Source organism: Cricetulus griseus, chromosome 2 (assembly GCF_003668045.3).
Source record: "Cricetulus griseus strain 17A/GY chromosome 2, alternate assembly CriGri-PICRH-1.0, whole genome shotgun sequence".
Lineage (NCBI taxonomy): Eukaryota > Metazoa > Chordata > Mammalia > Rodentia > Cricetidae > Cricetulus > Cricetulus griseus.
The window spans coordinates 90,620,438-90,647,457 of record NC_048595.1 but is presented as its reverse complement, the minus strand read 5'-3'; the positions used below and the strand labels follow the sequence as shown (position 1 = coordinate 90,647,457).

The window sequence follows — 27,020 nt, the reverse complement described above, 5'->3', positions numbered from 1 at the left end:
AGGCCTGCTTCTCTTAGCACAATACACACCAATTTCCTGTAGCCCCTTTCCCTCACCATATAGAACCTGCAGACTCCTGATCTTTCAAAGCATCTACTGAGCTGAGACACCAATATGAATGAATGAATAAATGAATGAATGAATGAGTGAATGAAGACACTGCTCACAACACTCACACCATCAAAATCATATAACTCATGACAGTTATAATTTAATTATGTTTCTTTACCTATACCTCCAAAAGTATTTTTTGTCTCTAAACATCGAACCCATGCCCAAGCTCAGAATTGTCCATGTATTTTTTTCCACATACCTTCCCTCTAGAAACTGAACTTGACTTCTTCAGGAATGCGATTCATCAAAGTCAGCTTTCTCCTCCATCTCTAACATTGCCATTTGTCCTAAGCATAAGGCTCAAATAAACGACTTAGGAAAAGAGATCATGCTTGTACCATTAGAAGCTCCTACAGAAAACTTCAAAATCTCTCGTGGGTACACCAACTCCATACCTTCCCTCTATAGCGTGACAATAGTGGGGAATGTCGTCATTTTCAAGAAGTGATTCTCTACAACCACAGCTGCCCTAGGGAACCGCACAGAGCACTCTGTCCTCCCCTTCTCCTAACTCCTCATCTCTAACCTGGGAATGAGGAGCAGGCACCCCTGAAGTAGGGCTTCACAACAACAGTACCTGCCTTCAGCTTTGGGGGCAGATACTTGCTATGGGATGTCTTCCTACAAACTATGCTGTGTTCTGTTGTGTAATATTATTTTAATGTGTGTTTCATGTGTTTATGCTCTGCAACATCGTTTTAATGATGTAAAATTGTGTTGCTTTGTTTATGCTGCATTTGTTTATCTGTGAAGCTGCAATTCTTTGCCTGTCTAAAACACCTGATGGTCTAATAGCTGAATGGCCAGTAGGGAAGCAAGAGAACGGATAGGCAAGGCTGGCAGGCAGAGAGAATGAATGGGAGGAGAAATCTGAGACAGGAGGAGCAAGAGAGAACAAGGAGAGGAGGACATCAGGGGCCAGCCACCCAGTCAGTCATGGAGCAAGAGTGAAAGTAAGATTTACAGAACAAAAGGAAAAACCCCAGAGGCAAATGGTAGATGGGATAATTTTAGAAAAGCTGACAAGAAACAAGACAAGTTAAGGCATTGCTAACAAAGAATAAGACCCCGTGCATGATTTATTTGGAAGCTGGGTGGTGGACCCCCCCCCAAAAAAAAAAACAAAAGAGAAAAAAAACAACATTTTGGCACCCAACATGGGGCTAGAGTAAAAGAAAATCCCACAGCATTTTATCATACCAATGTAGCGGCAAATTTCCATGTAGGGCCTCAGAAAGCTGAAAAAATCAGTATATAGCTCCAAGTAAAGGGGGACCTGGGTATATGATGGTCCCTACCCTGGGACCCTGAATCGTGATGCAACTAATAGTAATTATTCACTGGAAAAGTTAAAAAAAAAAATAAGGCTCCTTTAAGAGTTTCTGCCTGTTGGTAAGCCCTTATTAAGTAGGAATAAAAAATGAAGTAAAAAAAAAAAATGTCTGCTTCAGGCAAGCATCAGCATTCCAGAGCTCTGGGGGTATTGAATGAAGTTCTTGGTCACCCACCTCCTACAAGCTTTGGGCTTGGCTTTCACAACGCAACCCAAGAGTGGACAGAATCAGCCTGCAGAGCAGCCTGGAAAACCCAGGTGTAACTTAACCAACTAAAGTTTGCTAGTGCAGTTAAAAAAGGCTAAAAGATATGCAGTAACAGAGATCCAGATGGAAAAACAGGCTTCAGTGTGTTTTACAATGTGCATAGACTTAAGAAAGAAATGTTTCAAAGTTTATCATTATTAACTCAAGGTTGGGGTGGTTTAAAGGTTGTGTTTAATGAAACACACACACACACACACACACACACACACACACACACACACACACACACACACACACACTCAATCAACTGAATAAAATTTGGCCCTGAAAAAAGATCTTCTGAATAGCAGTAGTCAAAAAAAAAAAGTATTAAAAAAAAGAAGTGGCTGTTTCTTACCACTGAGCTCAAGATGCCTGAGACTACAATGGGGCACAGACAAGGAATCAAAGAGCAAGACACCAAAACAAAGAGATGAAAACATACTTTCCCAGCATGGTCACTAATCTAAGAAACAAGGCAGAATTCATCAAAATGAACTGAAAATGTGGTCAATTAATCAGAACCAAGGAAAAGACTTCTAGCAACAGTGTTGTATGCACCTGTAATAATCAGCTAAATTAATACAATGTAGAATGAATAAAAAAAATACTGATAGTAAAAAACATACATTTAAAAACTAAGTAAAACGTAGATAATGGCTGGTGTGATGTCACATTCCTTTAATCCCAGCACGCTAGGAGGCAGGGGCTGGAGAGAGGGCTCGGCAGTAAAGAGCACTTGATGCTCTTGCAGAGGAGGATCTGAATTCAGTTCCCAGCGCCCACATGTAGCCCACAACCAGCCCTGATTCCAGTTCCAGGGAATTCAACACTCTCTTCTGAATTACATGGGGCACATACATACAAATGAAGGCAAAAATACTCATATGTATAAAATAAATATTTAAGATGATTTTTTAAACATAGGTATTAATTTAATGCCAAATATGTAATTCTTCCACTGAAGAAAATCATGTCTTTAGAGGACTCATATTAATAACAGGTAAGCTGTGCTTCTGGACCAGAACACTTAGTAGTATTCAAGTGAACCAAGTTACTTTATAGATGTAACACAATTTTACCTAATTATTAGGATACTTTGGGGAATTTCCTAGTGTAGTAAGATAGAATAAGAAAAAGAGATGGAAACACCAAAGAATATTTTTCAAAAGTTAAGAAGGAAGGTAGGACCATGCATTCCCCCAGACATCAGACTGCTCATCTAAAAACAGCACTTTATTAATACTGGTAACTAACTCTACTGTCAATACCCATCAGCTTGGCTGGATCAGAAACATGGAGGAATTTAATAAACCACACCTTTGAGTATACCTGAGAGGTTATTTCTGAAACTGAGAAGAGACCCACTCTACATGTGGGCACCACCACCCCATGACTGGGGTTCCATAGTGACTAAAAAAAGGAAAAAGACATTTTTTCAGCGCCTCAGGGCAGATGTAATGTCACCAGCCATCTCATGCTCTCACTGTGGTCACTGCTATGATGGGCTATTTCCTCAAACTGTGAGCCAAAATAAATCCTCTCTTCCCCGAGTCACCTCTTGTCAGGTATTTGAGGAATTACTCAGCAGTGAAAAAAGTTATACAGTGACAAACATCTATCAAATAACCAAATGAAAGACTCCAGAATATTCCCCTACATGGATAAGGTTTTGTAAGTGTCCCAAAAAAGTTGGAAAGGAATTAACTGTCTAACAAAGTGTATAGGCATATTGTGATATGAAAATGTGGAATTAACTGCAGACCTGACACTAATACCCCAAACTTCCATTGTGTGTGGAAAAACTGAAGTAAAACCTTAAATCAGTGCAAAGTCAGAAAGATGGACAATTAATAAACCAAGTATATCTCCTAGAACTCTAAAGCCTGATGCAAAACACTGAGAAGCCTCATAATGACTGTTAAAACTGGTCCCATCCTTTGGAAGGATATCTGGTCACATTTTAAGGGCCATTTTACTTTGGCCCAGTAATCCTACTCCTGAGATCCTGGCCTAAGAAAATAACACAATAGTAAGAAAAGGCTATGTGCATAAAATCCTGGAGGAATTCCTTTGAAACAGCAAACACTAGGAACAAACTAAGTGTTGTCAATAGGGTTTGAACTTACAGGCCTGCACTATCAACTTAACATACAGCTCTCTGGGATGTCAATGGCATCATTCCATGATAGACTGGCAAACAGAACATCCAATGCCCCTCCAACTTCCCAGTAATACTTTCTTCATCTCTGAAACAGACTTCACAGAATTATTGTGAAAATTGTGAAAATTGTGAATAATAAATAGAAAAGTATTCTCAAAGCTATCAAGTGAAGCCTACACATCAGAAATCACCACTATAAAGATTATTTACAAATATGAAAACATGTATACCAAGCAGCGCTAAGCAAAAGAACAACAAGCATCAGTTGGTGTCTGTGTACAGAATGACAAATGCCTCCAAGTGTTTCCACCACTTGGGTTACCTCAGAATGAAGGCCCAGAAAATGAGCCTCATTAGCCATGTCATGCCCACCCGAGGGGTTCCTTTCAGGTATAAAATTAATTCTTCCCTAACTGTATGATTGGACCCTGTCTATCCCCAACTCATTTCCAGCCAGTCCTCTTTCAATGAGCCAGTGCCCTTGGCTTCTTTCTGTTCCTTGAGCCAGAAACACATTCCTGCCCAGTCTCTAGGCCAAGGATAAAGTACCTCTGAGGTCTGAGCCCCAGATCCTTGCATGCTAACACCACTGCTCCCATTCTGGGGCTCTAGGCTTGAAAGCCAAGCCATTCTAAATGAAGTGCCTACTCATACCTGAGTACAACAGTTCATTGTTTTTCTCCATACACTTACAGAGGTAATGATATTTTTAGTTGTGTGCTGGTACATTTCATATCCTCTTCCCTCAATAAACTTTAACCTCCATGAGAGCAGATAAAGAGCCTGTCTATTTTATCACTGCATATCTATCCATCATGATATCCCACAAGTAATGGATGCTCAGCAAACATTTATCTAAGTGAAATAATGAACAATGACCTGTTGTAGTTTACGCCATCTATAGAACAGAAAACTCTGGAGAAGCCATTGAGGCACAGGACGGCCAACCTGGGATAAGAACTATGACTGTAGTTACTGAGCCAAAACTAAGGTCTGGGAAGAAATGTCCTTGGCACTGGAAACAGGAAAGGGAAGCAAAGTTCCTGCACACTCTTTCACAGGAAGGAGTACTTCTAATTGTTTTCATGTTGATTCCTTTTCATTAAAGACTGCCCCAATAGTAGCACTCTAAGTTACTTAAAAGTTAGAATATGCTATTTCTCTTAAAGGCAGATTTTGGTCACCTCACTTTGTCCCCTCTGTTTTGTGGAGACCTTGGCCTCTGGATCAAGAGGAAGCGCCTGATACCCTGAAGTCCACCCCCTTTCCTGTCCCTGTTTGCATAGACTAACTGTTGCCCACACAAGCCAACTGGCACTTTGAACCCAAACTGAGCTTTGTACCCTTTTGCAACTCAATTCAATGTATTCTTTGCCCAATAGAAACACTGGAAAACTAACTCTGGTTGATGGACCCCATGAGTCTGCACAATAAGAGGACAGAGAGGGGTCCATGATAGTCATCTGCAAACAAGGACACAAGGACAAAGCTGCCTTTAGTTAGGGTTGCGTTGGGGTTCACTGCTCAGCTCCAGGCTTTCACATAATCTTTCTATTCCTTCTAGATGTTCCAAGACTTTCAAATAACAGAGTGGCAAACACATTTACTGTTCCTCAGGCAAATTCTTATTATGCATGTTGTAAGTTCCAGGCTCTGTCCTGGGCTTTGGGACATGGGTATAGATGCTCTAAGGAGCAGGGGAATGTGCAATGAATATCCAAGCACTGTGGCTATCAAGGGGCTTCTACCTGCCCCCCCCCCAAATGGGCAGGATAGATCTAACTCTGTGAGTTAAGATAGTACCAAAGGCCCACACAGTTCCCATCCCTAAACATAATAACAAGGTGCACTAGACCTTAACTACATATAGCCATTGCTGAGGATAAAACAAAGCCTGCTTTAAAAAGGCCCAGCCTGTAGGGACACCAGGAGATGGGTTCTAGTGTTACCTTCAGGACTGATCCTGTGTCCCTAGCTTCATAAACTATACAATTTGGTACCCCTCTGCTCATTAAGTAACTGTGACTTGAAATCAACTGCTTTTCTTTCTGATTCCTCAAAATGGATTTACTTTATAAATCAGGAAAGGAGATGACTCAGACAAGCTGGTAGGCAGTGGCATAGTATCATACAAGGGCCATCTGTGGAGGAGTGTGTCCGTACTTCCTACTGCAGCAAGAACTCTTCCCTAAACTAACTGCCTTACACTAAGTCTGCCTATCTTTCTAACCCTAATACTTTTAAATATATACACAGCACTGAGCAAGAAGCATCCATCTCAAGTCCTGCAAAGACCGGCTCGGGGTAAATGACCCCACCCCACATTGTGTGTCCCTGGACAGTGTGCTCCTGACTTCTTCTTGCCTGGGCACAGAAACCCACTCTCTGCCACTTCTCCCTCCCCTGAGCTATGTGCTGCTGTGCAGCTGCAAAGGAAAGGAGAAGAACAGCCCCTGAGAACTGGAGGAAGAAGGGTTCAGCCTCCGGGCCCAGATCGGCTTCTGCTTGACGGACCCTGAGGATCTCTTCCATCCACACTTTGTGACTTGGTTTCTCTATCTGTAGAGTCTGATGTTTGGAACAGGTTACCCTCAAGACCCACCTTTCACTGCTAAAGTGACGTTTCTTTCTGTGACTCACAAGACAGTGAGAATTCCCCACCAGGTAGGACACTGACACACGGAGGAAAGGCAGGAGTGTGGGCCAAAGCACACTAGCAAATCACAGACTTAGGAACATCAACTGCAAGGCGCAGCAGCTAGGCAAGAGGGAAGTCAGAAATGGCAAGATTTTTTGATAGAGAATTTTTTAAATGATACCATTAAAAAGTGATATAAGGCTGGGTATAGTGGTGCACATCTATAATCCCAGCACTCGGGAGGCAAAAGGATCAGGAGCTCAAAGGCAGCCTTGGCTACATGGTGAGTTCCAGGTCAGCCTGGCTACCTGAAACCTGATCTCAAAAATAAATAAATAGTTGGATGAATGGATAGATAGATAGATAGATAGATAGATAGATAGATAGACAGACAGACAGATAGACAAATGCAGTATAACATGGTAGCTATTAATCAAGCATAGTTTAACATACTACGCTGGCATCAGACTATCTGCAGTCCAGCAGTGCAGACCTCTGGAAAACTGCTCTTTATTTGTTATCTGTACCATAAGGAGAAACACTGCCTCATGGGGTTTAAGAATGATTAATACAGCCGGGCAGTGCTGGCACAAGCCTTTAATCCCAGCACTCAGGAGGCAGAAGCAGGCGAATCTCTGTGAGTTTGAGACCAGCCTGGTCTACAAGAGCTAGTTCCAGGACAGCCTCCAAAACCATAGAGAAACCTTGTCTCGAAAAACCAAAAGAAAAAAAAAGAATGATTAATACAACTAATAATCCTCCCTTTTGGCTGTTTGGTTCACTGGTAGAGCTCTGGCCTAGCATGTGCAAGGTCTGTAGTCAATCTGCAGCAATCACTAAATGAATAAATAAATAGCACACTTCATACCTAGTTCATAAAAGCACATTCTAACTATTTTCCTTTCTTTTATTTATATTAATAGGCATTGTACTTTGCTGTTATTAACAATAAGAAAACACACATAGATTCCAGTCAGTGTACTCTCACTAGTGACCTTGAATTCAAGTTCCCCATTTGTAACATTAAAAGTTGAACAAAAACTTTTCTAAAACTGGAAGTTCTGTGTGTATGTGAGTGTGTGTGTGTGTGTGTGTGTGTGTGTGTGTGTGTGTGTGTGTGTGTGTGTGTTTGTGCTCACATGAGCATTTGAAGGATTATACTTGGATTCTCTACAAAGATTTTAAATTTCCTGTGTTTCCATGTCAATGATAGTCTGAACAAATTCTGTTACACCTATATGGATTTATGTACTCTAGCATAAGTTCTGGCACAAACTGACAAAGTTCATTAGTGTATGCAACAGTACATTTGTAACAGGCTACTGATGGCACTGAACTAAAGGAAAGCTAAATAGTATTAACAAATGCTGCACAGGTGTAACTATAATGAAGAATTAAATCATTAGCACAAAGTAGTATGGACCGACCAAATTCAAAATGACCAGTATTGCATCATCCACCACCATATTTCATGTGGCAGCTCATAATTTGATTTTCAACTAAACAAAGTCAGTTTTCTTAGTACATTTAAGGTGATAACTTGAATTGCAATGTTATTGTTTTTTTTTCAATTTTTTCTGCATTTGATTTATAAATCTATCTGGGAACTACAGTTCTCTCATCAGGGTTTAAAATCTATTTTTACTTACATAATTAAGTCACTTTATAATAAAAAACATTAGTAAACAGAAGGGCACCTTGATATGTTTGTTCTCTTAAGAAAGAACTTCAAGCCGGGCGTTGGTGGCGCATGCCTTTAATCCCAGCACTCAGGAGGCAGAGGCAGGTGGATCTATGTGAGTTCGAAGCCAGTATGGTCTATAAAGTGAGTTCCAGGACAGGCTCCAAAGCAATACAGAGAAACCCTGTCTCAATAAACCAAAAAGGAAGGAAGGAAGGAAGGAAGGAAGGAAGGAAGGAAGGAAGGAAGGAAGGAAGGACAGATGAACTTCAAGCAATACTGAATGTTCTACTTCAAGAAACATGAATAAAACTCTCTTCAAGGTTCACCATTGCTCTTTAAGTTTCAGAAGACTATTTTGGTTATGGACAAGTTGAACATCATCAAGATGGGCAAGTGGGGATGCAGGCTTAGAATCCAAGAGAAGTACAAGACAAGAAACAGGCTTAGAGGTGAGCTAAAGAGACACGTAGCTAAGCCAAGAGGGCTAGATGAGATGACTCTGAAAGAATGGTGGGAGATAAAGGCACCACAGGAAGGCTGACCGTAAGCCTTGGTGAGCTCACCTTGCCTTACAGCCTCCACGTGCCTCCATGGAAAAACAACCTTCACCTGTGAAGTAATGGTGGCCTTACCAGAGTACTCAAAGAAATACTGGCCCACATGGAAAATGAGTGGCTTAGTCACCGCCGCAGAAATGACAAGTCTCAGTTACTCCAATTTTCCAGGCTGCTGGCAAAGCTGAGCGAGGCAGTTCAGCCTAATGCTGAGATTGCCAGGCATGTCTCTTAAGACTGCTTCAGTACCTCACTTCACAGAAACACTGGGGCCCACAGAGTGTTTGGGGGTGAGTCCAGGTGGCTCCCAGAACTTCAGTGAACGGAGACAATGGGGTGATTAGCGGTCATTATAGAGGTCAGAACTCATGCCCAGAACTAACAGAAACCAAAGCTAATATAGTTCTACCTCACTGAACACCTTCCCACCATGTGAAGCCATGGGACCACATCACAGCCACACAGTCCTGTTTCCACAAGTGCCGGACTCATTCAATAACCACCACGTGAAAACCAGGAGCATGCCTTCCCTCCTTCCTCCAACCCCCAGCCCAGCCCCATGGAAAAAGCAAACAAGAACCCCACAGAGAAACTCATGCTTACTGTTTGTCGTCTTCGGAATGTCAGGTTCTTCCACAGCAGCAACCTTAACTGAGGCCAACAAGCCATGTTACCTCCGCTGGAACCCACAGCAACCCGTGCGTGTGGCTCCAGAGCCCTGGAGGAAGCAGCCAGAGTGCACAGCAGCGACGCTGTGGCTGGTCATTAACTGAAAGATAAAAGCAGCAGAGAGAGATGTCAGTCACGGCTTTGAAACCCTATACCTAGGAGAGTTGTAGCTCCAGCCCTCTCACCAGACACCTCTAACACCCAAAACCATGCCCTGGCTCCGTGTCCAAGGGTCACGAGTTAGACTAGACTGCTAACCTCCAGAATCTCTAGCAGACAGAGCTTCCGGAAGGCTTACTGGCCACAGGCTGGGAGCTAAATGCAATGGTCCACATCGCATGAACACCACTGATGTGATTGTTTAAGAATGAAAAATGCGTTCGTGACAGCAGATTTGAGAGAACAACTATGGCTGGCCAAAAGAGAGGTCAAAAATGGCATCCTGGAGTCCCAGAGGCCTGCCTCCCTTCCCTATGAAGACATGTGACCTACCAGGAAATGTCAGCAGCATTTACAGGTTGACCCTCAAGCCTGAGTGACTGATGTTATTTCCTAACATTGGTTGGGTCCTTCGAGTGATAAATGGCATCATTAGCAAGGCAGTTTCCCCAGGTGGAAAGCGGAGGACTGTCTCAGATGACTGTGAGTAAGCACCAAAAGAAATGCCACCAACACCTGGCTCCCAGGTGATAAGGACAAATCTTGTGCTGTGTCTTTGGAAAGAAAACAATATCCCACAGAGAAGAGAGCCTGCCAAGGCCTGAACACGGCATGGCATCTGTGAAAGAGGCAGGCTCCCATGGTGGGGACATATGCAGCACACTTGGGGCCATGCTCTACCTATACCTGACCACATGGCCACTTCTACTCAAGTATCACAAAGGTCTCTCTGGAGGACTGTTTCACCATGAAAACCTGAAGGCTTTTCATGAACAGGCACTACAACTGTCTATGTGTCCTTGCTGCCCACTACCCAGCTGTATTCATTTAATGCTGGACAAATTCCAAATCGTTCAGCTAAAGCGAACTACGGAATAGATGGAAATTGTCATGTGCCAGAAGGAAGAAGGGCACACAGGTTATTAAAGCTGGGACCTGTCAACAGTTGGTAGCCACAAACCATCAGCAGAAAACATTATTAGGAAATGACTGCAATGACTGTGGCTTCTAGTGACCTTCTAGTGTAAACAGGTGGGAAATCGGATATAACGTGTTAAGAATACAAGAACCGCACATGGAGGCAACCAAAAACTGCACTCAAATCTTGATCAATGCAAAGGAAGTTTCTAATAGCATTTTAGTTCCCTCTGATACCCATTTGTTCCCTAATACACAAAGACTCAGATTAAAATTTCTAGGAAAAAGGTAAGGAAAAAAAGAAGATAGTTGGAGAAATCACAATGTCCAGAAAAATGGATGCCTTATAATGGTTAATTCTAATTTATTTATTAGAGATACAATAGATTAGAAATTCTGGGATAGTTAAACCTTAAAACCTACTTTATTGTTGCTCAGCAAACCCAAACAGGTCACAGACTACCCAAAGCTCCTCACTGCAAAAAGAAAACAACTTAGGCCATGACCAAGAGGAAGACCTAGCCAGTACCAGCTGGCTTGCAGTTCCCTGTTGAAAGATGCCAACTGGACTCACAGCACTGACAGGCCAATGACCAAATTATTTTTAAGTAGCACTTAAAATACTGAAGTAAAGAATTAACTGGATTTTTCTCCTCTTGAAGCCACTTTCCAGGAATCAAATTTGCTGATTTATAGGGTACAGAAACATTTTTCAGAGCCCACTATAAAATGGAGGGAAAGCTGGAGTCCAATACACTGTAACAAAAGGAAAACTAACCCTCAGAAAGACCCTGAGAAGTATAGCCCCTAGGATGCCCACTGTATTCACAGGACAAGATTTATGCTCTCTGATCACCAAGTTCCTCATTCTAATAAGGGGATGCTGGCATCTACCGTCTATGGTATTCTGAGTATTATAGGAGAATTAAGCTCAGAATGCCGTACAAGGTGTAATACAAATGCCAAAGAAACCCAGGTTCCCATCTGTAGGACTCACCTTCTGTAGCAGTTTGAATGGAATTGGCCCCCATAAGCTCACAGAGAGTGATACTAATAGGATGTGTGGCTTTGTTGGAATGGGTATGGCCTTATTGGAGGAAGTGTGTCACTGTGGGGGCAGGCTTTGAGGTTTCCTATGCTCAAGACCCCTCCCAGTATTCAGTCAACTTCCTGTTGCCTGCAAGTCAAGATGTAACCAGCACCATGTCTGCTTGTACTCCGCCATGCTTCCTGTCACAATGATAATGGACTGAAACTCTGAAACTTTAAGCAAGCCCCTTCAATTAAATGTTTTCTTTATAAGAGTTTCCATGATCATGGTGTCTCTTCATAGCAATGAAAACCCAAATTAAGACACCCTCACTGTCGGTTTTCCTGGCACTCTCCAGCAGAGAAATGACTGTATCTTATCCAAAGAGGATATTCCGTAATTTCTAGTTTCTGGAAAGGTAGGGGTAAAGTAGGAAAGACAAGCTTAGCATTGGTCTATGGGGCCAAATCCATGTCTGGAATTGTTTCCTGACTCTTGAGCAGAGATGTTCAGAGAAAGAGAAGAGAAAACAGCCTTACACGACACTCATGCGACAAGAGAAGAAAACACAGCCCTTTACCAAGCTTATGAGATGAGAGAAGAGAACACAGCCCTACAGAGTTCCCTTGATACCAGAAAAGAAAAACAGTTTTCTTGGAGAACATTTTCCTAGAAGTTGAGTTTCCGAGTCTCTGAAACCAGTTTTGGACTCCAGGCTCCCCAGGGACACAGCAAGGATGTCATGAGGCTAGAAGAAAAGTTCTTCTCAGGCTGTGCAATATGCAAACAGGTGACATTCCAGGCCAGTCCTTCCTGCCTACCTCAGCACCTCCTGGACACCTGCACAATTCTTACCCACACCTTGATGATCTCAGAACACAGCGATCAATTCTGAGGGCAACTTTACTCAGAGTGGGCGGGGGGGGGGGGGGGCCGGGCAGCAATGTCTGAACCCTTCTGCCCAGATAGCAAAAGCAATGGGACATTTCCAAATCAATTTTCCAAGGAATTGAACAAATCACAAACACTACAAAAAAAAAAAAAAAAAAAAAAGAGGCAATCATGTGCACTGGATTTCTCAATGTTTCAAAGCATAGGACACTCACTCCTGCCCCTACACAAATTTCCAGGCATTGACTGGAAAGGATCTCACGTTGCAATCTTTACCATTCATTAGGCCACTCTCGTCTTGATTGTGCATGTCTACAGTAGCAACTCCACTGGCCTCCTTAGCTTCATGCTCACCCCATTTTCCTCCCTTTGACACAGAGCCCCTGAAGGATTTGACTAAACCAAATATTTAATATGGTGCTTGCCTACCCATCACCCTGGATGGAGGCCTCATCAAGGTTTACTTAACCTCCCCTCGCCTGCTTGACAATGCCCTGGAGGACTCCCAGGCTAGAAACGAAGGCAGTCTCTCCTGTGCCTAGGATGTCACTGTCATGTTCCTCTGTCCAGAACACTTTCTCCAGCACTGTGAGCTTACCTTATTTACGCACAATTCCGGGCCTCCACTGAGTTGCTGCTAGCTCAGGAATCCTTCCTGATTGCTTCTCTCTACCCACGCCTGAATGAGAAGATTTTCTTCAATGCTTTCCTTTGCAGGGTCTGTCCCCTTCTGAGTCAGGACAGGGGTATTCCTGGTCCTTCATCTCTGCTATCTCCAGGGTACAAATAAATCAATACTGGTTTGTTGGGAGCACTCAGGGGATACGACCTCAACTCATTTTTCAAAAGATGGACATGAGAAGCAGGGTCTCAGAATTTAAGGGTGGTGGCATTCTTGGGACTGTGGTAATTGATTTCTCAAGCTTGATTAACTGATTCAGGCAAACTGTCCCCAGAGAGGGAGCCCTATGTTCAGTTGCTTCCATCGCACAGTCAAGACAGTCACAAAGGACTGCAGAGCACCCCTTGGTGCCTCAGGCACCCTGGGATACGTAAGTGAATCTAAGTCTACTTTGCATGAATGTCGGGTTTAGCTAAGAACCAAGTAGACCTCCCAAGACCACTGGGGTCATGGCATTGGCTTCCTGCCAAGCTTCATGCTCAAGTCTCTAGAGCAATCTCTCAGGTTCTCATCATTAGTCCCACTTATCAATCTGGTAATTTCCACAACCCAACCCTGATTTGTGCAAGACAGATCTGGACAAAGCAACTGTTCTAACCTTTCGCTAATTTGTTTATCAATTTTTACTTCAAATGCCTTTAGCATTTTAAAGTTTTTAGAATCTACAGAATACAAAAGTCTGTTAAAACATAGCCTTCCTAAATATGCAAAAATGCTTACTTCATTACTTATAGGGAAATGCAAATTAAAAACACAATGAGATATCACTATGCACACACTAAACTTAAAAGCACTAGCAAATGTGTGAAGTAATCAAACTCAATATATCAACTTCAACAATATAAGATGCAAGAGCCACTTTGGTATTTACTCAAAAGAAACGACATCGAAAATCCACACTATATGTAAATGTTTACAGAAGCCTTATGCAGAAAAGCCAGTTGAAAACAACCAAATGTCTATTAACAAGAGAATAAGTGAAAATGGAGTATTACTGAACAACAAAAATGAATAAATCACTGGCACACAAAACAACACAGACAAATCTCAGCAGCTGCATGCTTAGAGAAATAAAGCAGACACAATACAACTACAAAATAGCTGATTTGATTTGTAAGACTCTTCGGAGCTGGACAGGGTGGCACACACCTTTAATCCCAGCACTTGGGAGGCAGAGGCAGGCAGATCTCTGAGTTCAAGGCCATCCTGATTCTACACAGCTAGTTCCAGGACAGCTGGGCTATACTGAGAAACTCTGCTTCAGAAAAGGAAAAAAAAAAAAAAAAGACACTACAAAAAAAGTGAACAAGACTGAACCCAGAACTTGTCAGAAGTTATATGTGGTGAGGAGGTAAGACCACAAGGGAGCACAAACTATTCAATATTGGGAAAGAGATTAGAGTTACACCATTGTGAATATCTGTGCAAAACCAACTGTATACTTTAATGGAGTACATTTTACAGAAAGTGAATCACACCATCAATAAACCCAACATCAGATAATCTTTCTATTATAGTAACAAACATAACTCAAGAGTCCAAGTATGCCTTAGATCTAAGGACTACATGATATAGAGCCTGATTATGGTAGGATTCCCTGAGAGGGGGTACTGTCGGTAAACATGCAATCATTGCTTAGTGATTTTGCCAGACAACCTCAGCCGCAATTCTGCCAGGCTCCCACTAACCACAACAAATATTTAGTGGGCACCTATCACATGTCATGTGCTGCTCCAGACCCTGAATAACATAGATCCTATTCTCAGGGACCCTCTATTTTATCAGAGAAAGTGGGAGAAATGTCCCCACTGATGAAGGCTCTCTACTGGGCCAACCTTCCACTGCCCATCAAGGGTCACTTAAGTATCAACAAGCATAAAAGTTTTTTTCACTTTTTCCTAAAACAGACTGGAAAGACAGGCAGACTCTGTGACACTAGCAAAAGGAAACACACATGAAAGAAAGAAAGAAAGAAAGAAAGAAAGAAAGAAAGAAAGAAAGAAAGAAAGAAAGAAGGGAGTGAGTGAGGGAGGGAGGGAGGGAGGGAGGGAGGAAGGAAGGAAGGAAGGAAGGAAGGAAGGAAGGAAGGAAGGAAGGAAGGACAAACTTTATAGGAAACTTGGTGGGAAGGGGAAACAATGACCTTCATCACTTTGTACCCTGCTTACCACCCTCTTTCTAACCAAGACATTCTGACCTTTTGAACTTGACATGTGTACTTCAAAGAGAGATGAGACAAGAGTACTACCAAAAAGCAGGAGGAGGAAACAACAACAACAACAACAAATAAAGAGCAAGTATAGAAGAATCTATCCACCTCAGTTGGTATAATCTAAAGAAAAATAAGAACTCCTTCCCAAGACCAACTCTACCCTAAAGCATTCAGTCTCTTGATGGAAATCCAGGATAGGACGGCGGGGGGGGGGGGCGGGGGGGGAGGTGTTACACTAGAAAATACTGCTGTATGGGAACAAAAGGTTGGAACTGTCCCTGTTCCTTCCTGCAAGAATACAAGCAGGATTCCAGTGCTAGGTTCCATGAGAGAGTCACTCAACCCATGCCTGGCAACGCCCTAGCCAGTGCCTGTTTCCCAATAACAAAAGTCCCCAAGCAGTAACCACAAGAAGTGTCATGTCATGGGGCTGAGAAGTCAGTCCTTTGGGACAGCAAAGGGATGGGGTCTCCCAATTCTGTGTTACATTTGATCTCCGTACTTGCAGACCAAATGCCTTGGGATTTAGGAGACACCCCCCATCATAATCTTTCCTGCAACTTTACAGGCTAAGATGTTGAGGACCCCCAGAAGCAAATCACTTACCTCCACTTGTGAGCTGGCACTCAGATGGCTCTTAAATCACCTTTCAAGAACAGCCTCATGCCCTTTCCCACTAAGCTTTCTCTTATGACTGTTTATTCTTCTGAATGCATATCTCTTACTAGTTCCATCCAAATAGCTCAGAAACTCAGGATGCATGCCCAACAACTGATTTTCATTTCTGGGGAACAATGGTTATCTGAGTTATTGGGACAATAACTCATGTAAATAAACGAGTGTGCTTCTCTATGCACGGGTGTATGTTCTCCTTCCTTAAGACAGATTACCTCCACCTTGCAGAAACGAATGCCAGGTGAAATTTCTGACCATAGCTGCAGGTATATCTTAATACAACTGTCTGTAGATTTCCTTTCCTTAGATGAAGTAAAATGGGCAAATAAAAACTGTGTATCTGTGGTGTTCCATATCAAGAAACTACAGGCAGTTTCTACAAAGCAGGAGGTAGGCTCAACTGTAGCAGACATGCAAAGGTGCCACTGATTGCCTATTCATGAGATACTGATGCAAAAACAAGAAGCACAAATGAGGCTCCTGCCTCATCCCCAGAGAGTTGTGCAAGGTCCTGGAATATCGGGTATGAAACCCTGGAAGCCCAACAGAGTATGCTTGTTTTAGAAAAGGCCTATTCTCTAACAGCCTCTCAAGAACCTGTCTCTGGATCAGTAGCCATGTTCCAGGAGAAGCCTAACGAGGTTATGAAAGGCCAGGAGAGCTGGCTTGCACAGGTTCACTGCATCCATGACTTAAGACCAGACTTAAATCAAGGCTGCTGTGGAGTGGGAGGGATTGTGAGGCATCCTATAATTTCTCCAAGGGTGACCCACCAGTTTAATACACCACTGAAGCTAAGCTGACTGCCTTGATGTAGCTTTCCTGGCCTCCAGTCACTGGCTCACTAATCCTGAAGCCATCCTTGTTAGTGGTCCCTTAAATGCCACCCCCATCCTGAGCCCTCCAGCCGTATCATAAACCTACAGTCCCCATGGAACAGACCTGAGTTACAGAAGCCTACAGATGGACCACAAACTGGCACTGGAGTATGCCAGAATGATGTTGCTATCTACATGTATTATCTTAACACTGAAATTTGTGAAAACAAAATGGGCAAGAGGTCTTCAAGATAAAAGTCAACCTCAAAATGAATTCATCCTGTCATTCCAGGAGAGCTTCACTATTTCAGAAGGGGCCCTGCTAACAGCCATCCAATTAAAAATACAGAATCCATGGATGCTATCAACCCCAACAATTATTACTAGGCAGGCAGAAGGGTTCAAAGTACCAAATGCATCATAAGTAATTCCTTCTTCATAACAGTAAGATTACAAACAGCTGCACACATTTTTCCAACCTAGCACACATATCCAACTTCCAAGAGAAAATTCTTTGCAAATAGCTTAATTTGAAAAACAAGAACTATGAAATAAAAAAATAAAAAGGAAAACTAAAAGCTGAAGTAAGAATGGTATGAATGTTGTGCCAATCTGTAAGGACCTTTGAGAAGCAATTCCTCATGTTTTTGACAATTCTACTCCATAAGAGACCCTAAAAGTCCAAAGCTACTGCCCTCATGTCACTGATAGTTAGTCAATGGCCCTACTTACCACTCTCAGCATTCCAGTGTTGCTACCACCTAAATAAATGGTTTCAGTACTTTTTAAAACACTTTTAAAAAAAGCCAAGCTTTTCTGGAAGCAGATCTGTACCGAATCCAAATCCTTGTTCCTCTGTGGTAAAACTAGGGAAAAATTCTAAGGAACTGTTAGAGATTGCCCCTCACCTCCCATTGATTTCCACTAAAAACATCCCAGAGCAAACTTCAAAGGAAGAATTTAGCAAATAAAACATGTGTTTGCTTTTTCCCTGGGCAGGGTATGTAGCACATAAGGAGATGAGCTTTCTATCAGTCAAGAGCTCAACCTATCAGCACGCTTGATTTGTCATAAGGAGAAATGTAAAAACTCAACCTGGATCATAATGCTAACTAGCATAAGAGGGACTTTGGCAAGAGAGTATTGCGGTCCTTAAGTGCCATCTACAAACTACCTGCAAGCCCATATTTGCCAACAAATTTAACTGGGTAATGTCCCCTGTTGTTGTAAGATAGTTTTCCATGAACATCTTGGGAGATGTGGCTCGGGGCATATTAGCATCACCGTATGTGGCTCACATCTCTGAAGGATGCTCTGGTGCAGCAGCAAAAAAGGTGTTGGAGTCTGAGACCATTCACTGACTCTGGGACCCTGGAGACTCTGAGGCCCTGACTCCTCTGCATAAAACAGTGCTAGCAATGTATATAAAACATTTATATAGTTCCTGGAACAAAGTGAGTACAGTGCACATTGTTATTACGATGATGAGCGCTACCCACTACACAAAGTGAGGCTCTCATCCAGGGTGGGGCTGAGAGTGGGCAGACCATTAAGGGAATTCCTCTCCTCTCTTGGTCCACAGAGAGTGTACCATTTCCTGTAAGGGCCTTTCCAGAGAACAGTGGAGCTCTCTCCGGAAGAAATGAAACTTGCCTTGGTATCCATGGTGGCACTTCAGGATACCCAAGTTTTTCCATAAAATCCCATTATAGAGTCCCTACTATCTCCACACTGTCTCGTCATTCAGCTATTTCTATAGCCTACTGCTGCTTTCCATCAAGTCTTGCTTGGGTTCTGCTTAGGGCTTCTCTGTCCCATTGCTTGGGTCCGGCCTAGGGTTTCCCCTGTCCCATTTTCTCCAGCCTCTAATTCAATTACATTAAAAATCATGGCTCACCCTGTATCTCTTTTTAGATCGCCCCACACTCTTCTCCAGGACTGACTTACCAAGTGGGCCCTGCTAAATGATAAGTTGTTTACATGGCCCTAAGTCACCTCAATAATTGCCAGCTGTGTTACAAAACAACAAACCTAAGTTCAAATGGGACAGCATTTCACTTGATTTTCCTCGACGTGTCTCTCATTTATTAGGAATTGCATTACTTTGAAAAGAGCAATATAGTCTGCAACAGGTCAGGGTGAAGTTGTAGGACCCGTGTGACCATACCACCTGACACCTTCCTTAGAGGCTCATCCCCAAACCTAAAACATTCAGAACTGCTCAGGAGCCTGGGGGTCTAAGGCCAAGGGTTCAAGGACTTGAGGAACCCCTGCAACAACTGAACAAAACTTTTCCACCACAACACTCTACTTCACTTTTACCAAACAGAGCTTTTTGGTTTGTTTTGATTTTTCAAAACAGGGTTTCTCTGTGTAGCCCTGGTTATCCTGGAACTCCTTCTGTAGACCATTCTTGCCTAGAACTCTACTAGACAAATCTACTTGTCTCTGCTTCCCAGTGCTAGGACTGAAGGTGTGCGCCACCACCTGTCTAGCATCCAAACTGAGTTTTTATCCAGGGCCAGCTTGGAGAGCAGGTGAGTGACACCAGGACCCTTCTCCAGACTGCCCTTTTCCCAGGCAGCTCCCAAAGCAATGTAAACAGATGCACTGTGTCCCAAACACGTCAGTCAGTTTCACAGCAGAGCAAGTGCCAACTGGATAAGTGAGAATTTCATCGGATTGCCAGCTCAGGCACAGAGGCACACTTCTTCCCTCCAAACCTTCAGACACCTTCTCCTACAAAAGGCCCAACAAGCCACTTTGCTGGCTACCTAACTAGAGGAAGAGTAGAAAGAGGAACAAGTCTACAGCAGATTCTGAAAAACAAAACCTTAAGGGTGTGTTCACTTTTTATTTTTTAGTATTGACAATGCAAAAACTGTTACTTGAGGTCTCAGAGGATGGTACAAAAAGAAATCCATCTCAATTGAGTCCAGTATTATCAAGACTCTATGCATTTCTTTCTTTAAAAATGACTCTGCTATTAAGATTCCACACATCAGAGTACCAAAGGAAAAGCACTCAGAGGAAAATGGAAGTAAGTTACTGGGTGGGACTTCAGCTAGCCTGGAGGGAAGGTAAGATGGAGAGAGGGAGCAAGGGGGAGAGGGGAAGAGAGAGAGGAGAGGAATAGAGGGAGAGAAGGAAAGATAGAAAGAGAGAGAGAGACACTGTGATTTTATAGTGCCATTTAAAAATTCACACACTCCAGTCTCCAAGCAACAATGTACTAAGTGGCTACATCAGGTGAGATCCAGTGTCCCCAAATGGAACTGTCTGAGGACATATTGCCCTGCTGGTCTCTGCAGGCACATTCACTCACTCCCCTTAATGAAAGCCACCAAATCTACTCCTCAGCAGGAGAGAGCCACACTCTGGTCACCTGAAATGTGACTAGCTCTGCAAACTGGGAAAAGGCAATGTTGCTATTAAATGTGCAACTCCCCTAAGACTGACAACTGAATAAATTACTTTATTTTTAATTCAACATCTTACTACAATTAACATCATCATTAACATTTTCAAAAAAAAATATACCTGCCTCTAACCAACCAAAATTAGTACCAGGATTTTATAGTTCTGCATAAAGAAAACAGCATAGAGAAACACCTCAACATCTAGGATTTCTGTAGAGGGTTTCTGTCCTTCCCATTTGAACTTAAAGCTAAAGGACACTTTGTATTTGAGAGAGCAAGAAGAGTTCCAGTTGGAAAACTCCTTATGTTTAAAATTGGCCCAACAGAGACAATGAACAAATGAGGCCAGGCCAATATTTAAGAATTCAGTGTCCATCTAAGCCATGCATTTAGCCTTTTATGTACACAATTTCTCTTTTCTCTCCTAAAGGGCACTGTAACTCTCCAAATTTTGAAAGAGGAGAAAGAAGCCCAGACTAAAGAAGCAAAAGACTAAGAATTTAATTTCCAGTTAATGACTGCTTGGAAAGTGAATTTAGGCAAGGCTTCCTATCACTTTAGGAAACAAAACAATTGCAGACCTTTTTTATGAAAAGACTAGAACAGATGATGTTAAAAACAAGAAAAGGCTGGATTAACAGCACTTGTTGCTCTTGAAGAGGAGCAACTTCAATTCCCAGAACGACCCCACATGGTGGCTTACAACCATCCATAACTCCAGTTCCACAAGATACAATGCCCTCTTCTGACTTTGCAACTCATTGGCTCAGTGTACAAACATATACTCAGCTAAAACACACATAAAACGAATAAATCTAAGTTTTAAAAATGTAAATAAAGATTTAAAAACTAAACAAAACAACAACACTGCCAGGGCCTAATGTACGCAGAAGCCATAGAAAATATAATCCAACTACCATAAGAAACCATGCCCCTGCTCTTACTCCCAACATAAAGGGGGCGGGGGTGTCACTCTGCTTCCTCATGCACTGAGAGAAAGAAAGGGCACACAGCGTTCACTCTGGGGACTAATATGAAAATGCTTGCAGGAGCACAGAGGAGAGGTGGTTTTGCTAACAGTTTCAAGGAACAAAGTCCTGGTGGAGATAGCAAGAAAAATGTCTCGCTGAAGGAGGGAAGAAGAGGCAGGAGGATCGCAAGTTTGAGGCCAGCCTGGGCTACACATTTGCCAGGCGGCAGTGGCGCACACCTTTAATCCCAGTACTCGGAAGGCAGAGGCAGGGGGATCTCTGAGTTTGAGACCAGCCTGGTTTACACGAGCCTGTTCCAGGACAGCCTCCAAAGCCACAGAGAAACCCTGCCTCGAAAAAAACACAAAAAGAAAGAAAGAAAGAAAGAAAGAAAGGAAGGAAGGAAGGAAGGAAGGAAGGAAGGAAGGTAGGAAGGAAGGATGGAAGGAAGGAAGAGAAAGAGAAAAGAAAAATGTCACTGTAGTGGCTGTCTTGACTTTTAAAGGTGCATGCGTTAAAGGTTCAGTTACAGTGTTGTAGTTAGGTGGTAGTGGGACCTTCAAGACTCAGAGCCTGGCCTAGTCACTCTGTAGGTCCTCAAAGGGGGGGTGCAGCACCTTTGTCTCTTCCTCATCTATGTATTCATCTGTTAATAGATACCTGGATGGACTTCATACCTAACTACTGTGTGTCCTCAAAGCCACAGAAATGACACACTGTAGATTTAAAACACAAACAAGAAAGTGTGAAAAGCAGGCTACTGTTACTTTTAAAGTGTTCAAACATCTAAATCACCTCATGAGTTATGCTTATCCATAAAAATAAATCAATACAAGGCTCAAAATATTTGAATGTGGACCATCACAGACTAGTGTCTGAAATCACAGCTTCCTCAAAAAGGGAAATGAAACTGGGTAAAGTAGAATTGTTTGTTCTCCGGAGTTATCTAGCCTAAATAATTTAAACATGTCCCAAAATTTATCAATGCACCATAAACCAAGTCATAACCAGGTTCGTTGCCATATCATTTTCTAACACTTTGCTAGGAATGTCTCATTCATTTGAGTCATTTTAGAAAACAGGATGCAAGCCTCAAGTTAGTATTGTCAATTTGCATGTTAAAGAGACAAGTGCAAGGGGAAACCCGAGTCAAAAACCTCTCTTGAGAAAGGTGTGTGTGCCATAGAGGACGAATGTTAATTGTCATTCTGAAAACTACACTACGTGCATGACTGCATGACATGGATGAGAGAGGAAATCAGACCCTTTGGGAGTGCAGAATGAGAGGGAGTTGTGGGTCCAGGTGACTGTGAGGAAGGTGACATTCTTTCTGTCAGGGTCAGCTTACAAGTCTAGAGAGGGTTTTGTATTTTTTCCTTCCAAAACAGATCAAAGCAAAATAGGACTTCAAACTTCTCTTTTCCTCTTTCCTTTAGAAAACAAATTTGAGCCACGTGATGGTGGCACACGCCTTTAATCCCAGCACTCAGGAGGCAGAGGCAGGTGGATTTCTGTACATTCGAAGCCAGCCTGGTCTACAAAAGCTAGTTTCAGTACAACTAGGACTCGACAGAGAAACCATGTCTCAAAAACCCAAAAGAAAAAAGAAAACAAATGTGATGCTCCATAACTGCCAACAATAAACACAAACACGCTACTTTTTTACAGTTCATGAAGGGCAGAATGCAATGTAGCCAGAGAGCTGCCTGTGAAAGTCATTTTATTTCTGGGACGTTAACTTTCTGACTTCTTATATTTTTAAAATGTACTGCCTGGCCCTACTAGCTATAGGAAACTACTTTAATTGAGGTCACACACTATTTACAAATAACTGATTGAGGCATGTGTTCATTTAAAACATAGTTTTCTTTTTAAGGAAAAAGAAATGAGATCAAGCAAATGTTACTGCCTGGTTTTTGAATTGCATTGCAACTAAGGTCTCTACCAGAAGAGAATTTGGCTGGCTACCTCCCCCCACCCCCAGCAACAACAGAAACATGATCCAGATTATAGTTTCTGATAAAAATGACAGCGAATAAATACACAGAAAATTCCAATTCACGGAATCTGAAATTGTGCAGGTGGCTCACTTACTATGGACAGTTAAAGACTTCAGGAACTGAATCAAATCTAAAACCAGCTACTTGGAAAGTTGAGAACCAAGGACCAGCTAGCCTCCTACCTTTTTAATATGCAGAGTACAGGTGCAATAAATAAGCTTGCTTCGAAGATTAACTCTGTGTTAGAGAAACACTCGGAACAGCACTTGGCATAGAGCACCATGTATCTATTAACTATTACTAAGACACAAACCCTGCTGTAACTTTGGTATTCAAGATGTTTCATTTGCATGTGTAAAGGCCAATTTTTTTTTGTTTTTGTTTTTTGGTGCAGGCACTCTCCCAGTGCAACTAAATCAAATAAGTAATAAGAATGATCTTTTAAAATTGATGCCGGAATAACTGACCAGAGGAACATTGTAGTCCCATTATTTATTTAATGTCTAGATTATACATAAAGATGTATTTATACTTGAATGTTTTAGAAATGCCAAAGCAACGTGTGTTTTGTTATTTCCTAAAAAAATCCAGAAAGTTCCGAATTTAAGGGTTTAAAGAAATGTCCATTTAATTATTTTAGAAACTAAAACTAATTTGAAAGAAAAAGCGCAGCTCTAACCATTTTCAATCACTACAATTCAGACATAAGCATCCTAGCTTATGAGGTGGAAAAACAAAGTCTAAAAAGAAAAAAAAATTAAATGTAAAAATATTCCAGCTCCTCTCCAAACAGGGTAAAATAGCACACAGCTGAGGTGCTAAGTTTCATTCATTATTAATAGTGTTTGCATTGGGGCTTCCATGAGCAGAGGTGGAAAACTAACAAGCCCTCATCACCCTTTTCCAATTCCAGACTAAAGCTGTCTCCCACAAAACCCAGTATGTTCCAAATCAAGATGCATTCAGGGCCCATTACAGGTTTGCCTTTAGACTAATAGAAATACTCATAAGGGGCTGGATTTCAAGTAGTCATCTACAGGGAAACACACATCACAGATCTCCAAGTCACCAGCCCAGTGAGTTTTACAAGGAGACACATGAATTATTCTATGGCAGCAAATTTTCCTCTAAAAAGGGTATGGGCATTATACTGGTTGGAAATTTTCTTCTCTGGCCCCTCTGATTCAATGTGTTCTCGAATAGACAATAATTAACTCTGTGCATCACATTTTCAAAAAAATACCCCTACCTACTTTAATGACTTATGATAGCACTGAGGAAAAATTCACATGCTTACAAAAGAAACGTAATTTATCTTTATTATTTTGTATATTATTATACTATCAACTCAGAAATATTCTCTACGCTGACATACTTTCTGTAATGTGAAGGACGTTTTTTACAAAGATAGGCAAAAAATAAGTTGACCTTATGTTTGTATTTAGAATATGAAAACCAGGCTGTAAGAAAAGAGACGAGAAACCAAGCACTTTTTAATTGCCATATATGTCTTGTAGCTTATCAATACTTGGGGCCTGGTTCCAATGTATGACTGTAAGAGAACTAGTAAAGGTGTGATTTTTGACTCCGGGGTGCTTTGTGGGAGGTGAGGATTGAGACACAGAAAGAAAGTGATGTGCCAATTCTCTTCCAGGAAGTTTTGTGTTTCTATTTTGTTTTCTTTTTGCAGTGGTGTGTCTAGAACCCAAGGTCTTATACAAGCCAGATAAACACTCTACCACTGACCTACATCCCAAGCCAAGAAGTTTTACTTCTAAGTATCAGTCTGTCCTCTATGTGTATTTACTCTGCCCATTCCCTTTGAGGGATGTCATTGAAAAGTATTGGGTTTGTTTGTTTTGTAAATTGTTGTACCGATGCAGCAAATGAGGGAAACCAATTATTTTTAGTGTCAGATACTCCCCCCCCCCAAAAAAAAAGCGGTTATAGTATTTCTCTCCTTTCCAGCAAGTGCAGAAAAAAAAAAAAGACATCTACCCATAAGCCTGTCACCAGCAAACACCCTCAAGAACCTTGCATCATTTAGCAAGGTCTGGGAGTCAGGACAAGACAGACAGAGCGACATAGAGGGCACACGTGCACACACAAACACGGGGAGGGGGGGACGGAGGGGCAGAGAGGACAGAGAGAGAGAGAGAGAGAGAGAGAGAGAGAGAGAGAGAGAGAGAGAGAGAGAGAGAGAGAGAGAGAGAGAGAGAGAGAGAGAGAGATTGGCCTGGGGGCCCCCAGTTTGGAACCACTAGTTTTGACCAGATTCACAATAAAGTGGAAGGACTGCACACTCGGTCTTGCACAGGGCCATACCTAAGCCACCCGGCCAGGAGGCGCTGCGGGCCAGTCTCCAGGGGCCACCCGCAGGCCGCCCAACCCCCACCCCCTGGCGGCGGAGCCCGGCCCAGCAGCCGCGAGTTCTGCGCCCGCAGGGGTTACTCGCGGTCATTCGTCATTCGGCTGCACTACCTAGCCCCAGCTTCTCTATGGGTACTCCAAGGGACGAGCAGCAAAAAGCAGGAAGATGGGTCAGGGGTGAAGAGAATTGGACACCTCAGTTTGAAGTTTCTGAAGGCTCTTTTTTAAGTTTTCTGTCTTTTGGAGGCACAATACTCGTCTTCCACTTTGTTCCAGGGGCTGCAGCTCTCCAGAGCACAGTAAGCTTGGGGATAGGACCCCCCCCCCCGCCCCCCAGGTCAAACAAAGCCCCGAGGCCTGGAGCACGCAATGACACAAAAGATTTCGTTTAGGACACTTCCTATTCGAGTTCTTTGGAAACAAGCACATGCCGCCGCCCCAGTCCGAGGAGCGGATCTCCAAGTCAGAGACCAACACTGATCACTTTAATGAAGGAGTTGGGGAGTCTGATGTGACACTTGTGGGCGCCGGCCAACCAGAGCCAGACAAAGGGAGACGCTTCGCAGAGGATCCTCCTCGCCCCATCCCGGCGGCTGCGCCCCTAGGACGCCCGAGAACCCTGGCTCCCACTGCTCACGAGGCCGGTCTCCCAGGCCAGAGATGCTTGCCCGGGTCTCCAGCTCCGGGAAACCCAAGTGCTGCAGTTCTGCATCCCAGGGCGCCACGACCCTTCCCAGACATACCCCACACGCACTATTGCCGCCCCTGCCCTATTTGCATCCCTAGAGGTAGGGAATAAGGGCGTTCGAGGATCAAAGTCCCGGAAACGGAGAGCTTCCCAAAGCTTCCTTGGCCCCGAAACAAAATGCCCAAGTCACTGAAGAACCTCTTACCTGTTTTCCACTTTGGTGTTTGCGTCTGTTTAGCCCACCCTGCACAAACCCTTCCAGCAAGGGGGAGGGAAAAGTGAAGGGAAACAGGGAGCAGAGCAGCGCCCCAAACCGGCTGTGGGTGAGCGGGTCCCGAGGCGCCCCTGCCCAGCCCTGCGCTGTGTAGAGAGATGTGGGCTCGGCCGGTCCCGGCCCGCTCGCTCGCCCTCGGAATTACTGGTTTTTGCCGCGACTAGTTCCTTTTATAGATTCGGCTGTGCCGAGCACCGGGGTTACTACCGGTCAAATGCTGTTCTTTCCCTCTTCCCCCGCCCCCTTCCCGGCCTCTGTTTATGTAGTTCAGTCACTCAGCAGAAAGCACGTGGAGCCGCGGCCCGCCCCTTAAACCGGCGACAGTGCGCCGCGGCTGGCACCGGGGGCGCATGCTGCAGGCTTCGGGGTCCTTTCTTAGCCCCGACCCTGACCTGCCTGCCTCAGGCAAGCGGGAAACTCTAGGCCTGAGCTGAGCCAGGGACTCCACGTTCCAGGCAGCAGAGAAAATGGGGGTGAGGGACGCTTCCTCTAAACTCTTGCTTTCTGCAG

General features: G+C 43.2%; 1 protein-coding gene across 1 annotated transcript in view; it reads right to left on the bottom strand.

Moving 5' to 3' along the window:
* Abca1 (ATP binding cassette subfamily A member 1) overlaps positions 1 to 26,682 on the bottom strand; it is a 128,882-nt gene extending 102,200 nt beyond the window's left edge. The window contains exons 1-2 of the mRNA XM_027403085.2: positions 26,442 to 26,682; positions 9,338 to 9,503 (exon numbers count right to left, since the gene is read on the bottom strand). Coding sequence (XP_027258886.1) covers positions 9,338 to 9,403 — 66 coding nt within the window. The 5' untranslated portion in view covers positions 9,404 to 9,503; positions 26,442 to 26,682. The remainder of the gene's footprint in view (positions 1 to 9,337; positions 9,504 to 26,441) is intronic.
* Between the last annotated feature and the right edge of the window lie 338 nt (positions 26,683 to 27,020).